Genomic DNA, 7,051 nt, shown 5'->3' on the forward strand with positions numbered 1-7,051 from the left:
AAGCTGGGGCTATCTAACTACTACGGCAGCGTATGTTAGAACTTTGGTCTACTTTTGTTAATCACCAGTGGCATCTTCCTCGGTAGTGCTTGGCATGAACAGTTGTTTGGCGGCAGAACTGTACATTGTTTGACAAAATTTTATCAGATTTTTATGAGTATCGCTCCTGACTTCTTTTGTACAAACTGCCGAACCAACCTTTTTCATTGATTTCACATCCTTGCACGCAGTGTCAGCCGCTGGTCTTTTCTTGCCATCTGAACCGCTTGTTTTCATCCAATGGCTGAAAAAATGATTAGTATGCTGATGTAAGTGAACGGTAATCTGAAAGCATACAATCTACGGACTGTTAAAACCGCTCTTTATACCTTGGCCTCCTGGATGGTCCAGACAAATGCTGCCGAAGCTGATGTACATCACAGGCGCCGGCACCGGGGTGTCGAGCCACGAGACGATGCAGACCGCGTCGGCTCGGTTGCCGCAGCCGGCCATGGCGCTGTCCATGACGCTCTGGGAGGCGCCTGATGGCCCATGTCAGGCTGCCAAGCACAAAACACCCACCATATAACTGCATAAAATGTAAAACCTTGTGACGTGATCCTTGTGTATGTAAGCAGAGTATACTTTTTATCCTTGAGAAAACATGTTAGAAAACAGAGCATGTTTTGCGGTTCACTAAATATTCTAACAGGAGAACTGACGCACATTTGTGTAGAACACTTAGATGGACAAACTATACGCGAAAACTTGGACTATGTAGGTAGCAAAATAACATCCAGCTAAATCTCGACAGCCCATGAAACAAACACAGGGAGCAGAGTAAACGGCCAAACTAAAGGTTCCAAGACGCAGGGAGAGCAGGCACATACATGCATATATTGCACAAAGAGTTCAAGACTTGCAGTGCGAAGAAGTTACTCTCTGCACTGAATTCTAAAAGCACAATCCATACAAGAAGAAATACTTGCAGCAACATCAAATCCAAAAATTGTTAGTCCAAGAGATTCCTTTAACAGTTTTGCAGCCTCTTCCACCACACCGATATTCAGAGATTTGTTATCTTGTACCCTGTTCTGCAGTAGCTGCTCCTTAATAGCCACTGGAAGAGTCTTCAAACTGTGAAGCCAAATTCAGGTGTGAAATTTAACATAGGAATGAAGAAGGCATCCAATACAGTGCCAATATATGTACTTTTCAAACTTTACCTATTAAATGTAAGAGGTTCGTCTCCTGATGACGACTTCAGCAAAATTGCATTGGGCATTTACTCGTTTACAGCATGAAAAACCTTGTCTCCATTTACATAAAACTTGAATATCTTGGATCCGTGATCAATGTGTTCCTACATCGCATACATAAGATCTACACATTTAGCAGCTGAATCACCGCAAACAGTAGTTCATAGGCCTAGAATTAGAGAGGAAGCAACCTTTTGGGTCAGGGCAGGCGCCACAGGCCTAGGCTTAGTTCTACCATCGACTTGGGACGTCCACTAATCCTTTTCATTTTAACCCTGTATCCCTGCCCTATCAGAGGCTTGTACTGATAACCCCTCTTTCTATTCAATGACATGAAACGCAAAGTCTTTGCTTTTTCTCGAAAAAGACAGGAAAGACAACATGGAATGCCTCAAATAGTGTCAAAATTGCAGGTGAACATACAAGATGTGATTAATCGTCAGAACATACCATTCATTAAGAGTACATCAAAGATGCCTATTTCCTACCAAGACATCATCATAGGGGAAAATGCAGAAAATTGTACCTGTATAATAGCTGGACGGGGCACACTAAGGTTGCTAAAATCTTCAATGGAAAACTAATGCCTGCAGACAACAATTTTTCATCTAGATGCAAAGCTCAAAAGAAAGCAAATGAAACTCCAAACTGAAAAGGGACTGAGTAGCAAAATGAGTCAGCCTAACCATCTCTGTAGGATATTTTTTTTGGAAAGAACAGAAAAGGTGCACTGAGAGAGAGAGAGAGAGAGAGATGCAATGTATTGTACCATTTATTTGCCTTTATCAACCTATGTTTCTACTTGATCTTGACAAAAATATAACCAAATGAGCACCAACTAACTTGATGATGGGCACTTCTATGGGCGCGACGTGTGTATGTAGCAAATACGGAGTATATTTCTACACACATGTACTACCAGTCGAAAAATATCTTCCGGAGTAAAAACAATCCGTTCATCGACGACCTTCGCATTAATCCACAAAGGTCAGTCAATTTATTGATTTTTTGGAAATAACTGAATTGGGAAAGCTTGTTAAATGACATTAGAAAACTAATGTTCTAGAAGTGTGAGGAAATGATTATCCTTGCAGATAGCATAAGTAGCAAACATTACTGTAAGCTAAAATAATTGTGTCAACCCATGTATGAATGCAAAATGGTAGAGAAAAAAATAGACTACCTACATGTGAAAGTCCCCTGCAGCAGAAAAACAGGGAAAATCATTGTAGCAAACACCTTGCACGCAACATAATCGAGATAAACCTAAAACATGAAAGGTCTGTGCTACATCAAGTAGAATCTGGGATGGATGCATCGTCTTGTACCTGCCAATGCTACTCTTGATGGTGGTGGTGCCGCGTGCAACGCCGTCAGCCACTCAGCCCGCCAGATCACTTCCTGCAGCTGCCTTGGTGTGGCCCCTCGTGGAGAATGTTAGCGAGAGAACATATCATGTACTAAATGAAATCAACCTGTCTAAGAAGCACAAACTAAACAAGAATGATCCATTATCCACTTTATTGAGAATGTAGAACATCTTACAGATAGGCCAGTCCTCGATCTGGATGCTATTACATAAATGTCATAAATTGGAAGAAATAACTAGTAATCAAACTCAAGAGGCTAGCTCAATGTCATAAATTGTAACACTCTGCTACGTATTACATGAATGCAACTTAGTCAATCAATTCAATTGGTTCTACAGGATACATCGCAAAGCGGAGGATGCCGCATAACCCACCGGTTTCTTCATAGCCACGCTCCAATCTATAGTAACCCTTCTCCCCCCGGTGGATGCCCCACGAATTCTTGATCTTCCAGTAATCTATGGTATAGTTGCTTCCATCTATATCTTGCTCCTGCGCCGTCCCATACCCTACCAGGAGCGCTTGGTGTCCAGGCCTCTGTCCACAAGGCCCGCTAAACACTCTGCCTGCCCGATAGTGCTTAGCCCACCCCGTGGTATCAACAGACACCACTACAGGCTGTGATGCCACAGCCTGCTCAAGTGCCGTCTCATTGAATCGCGGGACAAACTTGTACCCGCCGATGGTGACCACCTTCTGGGCCTTGTGGCAGTTCAACCTCGTGGCCACGTACGGGTTGTCCTCCCACTTTGCGATGCCGTCGGCATCAATCACATGGTTGAATGCCTTCACAGCATTGCCCCCATCGCATCCCCTGCTGATACTGCAGTCCAGAAGTTCCTGCACACTTAACTGCATCAGGATGCCATTTTCTATCATGTGTATACCCTCCACTGCCCCTGCCGCCGCGAAGGCCCAGCAGGCCCCGCATGAACCTTGGTTCATGACTTGTGTCACGGCGCCCCGAGAAGCCCAGTCGACGTAGTCGGGGATGTCGTCGTTGGCGAAGGTGAACTGGTCGCCGGTGATGACGTCGTGCTCTAGCAGCTCCTCTCTGCTTTTGAGGAAGCAGGATCCGAAGGTCTCCTTGAACTCGTCATCGGTTATGTCCGAGAACTCGTTCAGGCGCCGGCGGTTGTGGATGACACCCATGTTCATGATGTTGATCTCCTGCGCTCGTGACCTGAAGATGTCCAGCCTCCCGGACTTGTCGTCGTCCTTGCAGCCCCGACCATCCGGGTACTTCTTGCACCAGCGCTCGTAGAGCTGCCGTGTGGACTCCTCCGACGACAGCTCGGCGCTGGTGAAGTCGATGCTACTGGCCGCAGGCGCGAGGGCCAGCACAAGCATTCCCATTGACAAGGTAAGATGGATCTTCATTTCTACTTTTCAGTACGTATTTCGGTCCTGCTTCTGCCTGTTTATATATGTTAACAGCAGTATGGTATTATCATAGTAGGTAACTGTTAGCTCTGAACTTAAATCTACTGTTAACCAAACCTGTGCTGTGCCAGGTTTGTCTACTTCTTAGCTACCTCTGCTGTGCCAGGTTTGTCTACTTCTTAGCTACCTCTGCTGTGCCAGGTTGTTGGGAGGTGCTTGACGGATGCCTTCAATGCACGAGAATCGTAGACTCGTCTAATGACTACCTTTTTTGGTTTTCATCTGCCAATGCAAAATGCATCAGTAACCAACAAACCCATCATGCAAAAGAGAACACCACAGGAAAATTCTTTCAACTAGGGACAACTCCAGCATATGTTCTTGAATTTATGTTCATAATGCATTTACACACGAACTTAACAATACAATAATACTATTTGTATGTACTCCTCATTATAACACAATTGACTGATGGTACCTTACAGTGGATGCTATATAAGCTCTCGAGTCTACTTGACCGTGTAACTTCCATCCCTGTTATATACCTGAAGACGAAATAGTGTAATTCAAACATGAGAACCTCAACGGTACTAGTAGACTAACAAGTATAGACAATTAGAGCCAAAGCTGTGAATCTTTAAAATTACTAGAATGTGAACTTACGATGTTGTTTTAAGCAACTCCTGCTGAAGTTCTTCCTCACAAGCTGTTAATGCAATCGCAGCAAAATCAACAATCTTAGGCTTTCCAACGGCTGCTTCAGAGCTACTTTGGAGATAATTAAGAAAGTCGGAGCGCCTTCTCTGATCCAAAAAGAGGTCATCCAAAAAGACGTCAAATGGCAATACAGCTTGCGATAGATCCTGCAGTTGAGGGAGGAATTATATTTCATAATAAGATAAGATATCAACCCTACCAGTCAAGGAAAATGAAAATTACTTTCATTCATATCTTTAAATTTGGGACTACCAGTTTCCAGTTTACACAGTTCTGAAGTACCACAGATTCATTTATCCTATACCCTGCTATTGCTTTTCTGTATCATACTGAATGGTGTACAAGACATTTTCAGCAAATTCACGAGTTTCCTTTTGGGATTTTCGCTGGACAGGTGTATTGTGAGACGGTGGAACCCATTATACCAATAATATTCCAGAGAACAAAAGCAACATGCTTTGCTTATGGACAAACAGAAAGTCAAGCATGTTTGCCCATATCTTTAAGCACAAATAAGTCATGGTTTCTGTGATTAGTTCAACCTTCGATTAATGTGCAAAGTATTGGTTGTCTTCTTTTTGTCAATTTTGAATATGCTTGTGCAAACGTGCACAAGTGTTGTGCAAATAACTGTATTGTTGAGAACTTGATCTCGAACTTCAGAAGTAGTTCACTGCCTACTAATTTCCTGGTTGACTTCTGTATAATGTGATAACCTGAAAAGAAACTTAATTACTTATCCCTCTCAGAGTTCAGCCTTCTAGATTGCTTACCAGATCCCCTTGTGATGTTCTTCATCATTCCACTTCATGAGCAGGTAGTGGCAAGAGATACACCAATGCAACCTTAGCCTCTGAGAGCGGCACAAGACATAATTCGTCTTTTGCATCAACCTGTCTGAGTCAAAATGTTAAGCTGTGGCTCAGCTAATTTGAGATATATGGTGAGAAACTCTATGATCTTCTATCAGACAGAAGGTTGGTTGTATCGCAGACACAAAAGTCCATGCCTTTAATTCTATTGCTTTTCTCGTTTCTGGGTTTGGTGATGGGGTGCATGCATATACTAACATTCAGTGTTTCATTGACAAGTACTCCCTCCGTTCCTAAATATAAGTATTTTTAGAGATTTCAGTAAGGAACTAAATACAGAGCAAAATGAGTGAATCTACACTCTAAAATATGTATTAAGTCATGCCTAATTGCTTTAGGATAAGGTTAATGACTCATATGTTTACACCCTGGTTATGGAATAGATTATTTCTGATTGGATGTAATTAAGGTCAAATGCTGTCTTGTTAAGTCTAATCACTCATGCGTAGGACTTAATTGTTTGGTTAATGCAATTGTGCAATAATCGGAATCAAGTTGATGTTCCGATAAGCTCAGGTTCAGCTATTAGAAGGAGTGGAATTGAATGTTGAAGGAAATCCCCAAAATATCCCCCCCATTCCGAAAAACTAACCCAAGATGGCAATTCCCCAATTTGCAAATTTAAATCCCCAAATTTTGAAGCCCAAAATGTTGAAATGAATATTAAGAGAAATGGATGTATGGCTTACCTACTGACGCTACGACGCCGCCGTCTGTGTTGATGGCCCGCGGGAAGAAATGGCTGGCGGCGCCGCCCTATCATACGCGAATGTTGTATGGCCTCTACGCCGCACACGTCGTAGTCGACCACCAAACGACAGGGGCCGGCGGTCGCCTCGCCGCCGAGCGCCTCGTGCGCGTCGCCGGCGCGGACGGACCGGCTCCCGATCTCGCAATGTGCACGACACGGCTAGCACCGTTCGGCGGAGGAGCGCGCGGCCCTCCAGCCAGGCACGCTGCTCCGACGAATGGGGCTGCCGCACCGCCATGGCGGGCGTGTCTCCGGCGCGGTCGCCTTTTCTGCGGGAGCAGTGAATATTGGGGTAACGAGGGGAAATGCCGCTACGGTTTGACCTTGTTCTATTTTGCTCCGCCCAGGTCGATCTGAACCGTCGACAGGATCGAACGGCTGAGGCCGACGCGCTGCTCAGAACGGGACTTCGGGCGCTTAAAGGGCCTATTTCGCTGCTGGTCTGCGACCCAGGTTGTCTTAGCCCAATGAAAGCCTTTTATTTATATGTTTTTGTTTGCTGGGCTGCACCGAATGATTATGTGTAGCCATGGGTTGTATTGGGCCAGGAAATTATGCTGTGCGTTTTTCTTTTATTGGAGTGCATTTCTGTAATTATGATTATTCCAAGAATGTTTTTTGCACTGTTATTAATATAAAATTTCCAGAAAAATTAAGCTGTAAATTATGCTTTACTTTTCTTAGTAAAATGGAACCAATGGAAGTTTTGCTTGTAGAAAA

At 43.9% G+C, this 7,051-nt stretch overlaps 1 protein-coding gene and 1 pseudogene across 2 annotated transcripts; both read right to left on the reverse strand.

Annotated features, from left to right (window-relative positions):
• Window positions 1-272: 272 nt before the first annotated feature.
• On the reverse strand, window positions 273-2,778 carry LOC123078807 (inositol-tetrakisphosphate 1-kinase 6-like; annotated as a pseudogene).
• On the reverse strand, window positions 2,750-5,648 carry LOC123092161 (ervatamin-B). 2 transcript variants are annotated; one of them, XM_044513853.1, is made up of 4 exons: window positions 5,482-5,648; window positions 4,655-4,854; window positions 4,470-4,536; window positions 2,750-4,273 (listed from the first exon to the last, which is right to left on the reverse strand). In XM_044513853.1, exon 4 carries the CDS (start codon window positions 3,986-3,988, stop codon window positions 2,918-2,920), a length of 1,071 nt encoding a protein of 356 aa, XP_044369788.1. In that variant the 5' UTR covers window positions 3,989-4,273; window positions 4,470-4,536; window positions 4,655-4,854; window positions 5,482-5,648; the 3' UTR covers window positions 2,750-2,917. The 2 variants fall into 2 exon arrangements, with proteins under 2 accessions (XP_044369788.1, XP_044369791.1); XM_044513856.1 differs by lacking the exon at window positions 5,482-5,648 and having other exon boundaries at window positions 4,655-5,414.
• Between the last annotated feature and the right edge of the window lie 1,403 nt (window positions 5,649-7,051).

The sequence above is a fragment of the Triticum aestivum genome, chromosome 1B (genome assembly GCF_018294505.1).
Source record: "Triticum aestivum cultivar Chinese Spring chromosome 1B, IWGSC CS RefSeq v2.1, whole genome shotgun sequence".
Lineage (NCBI taxonomy): Eukaryota > Viridiplantae > Streptophyta > Magnoliopsida > Poales > Poaceae > Triticum > Triticum aestivum.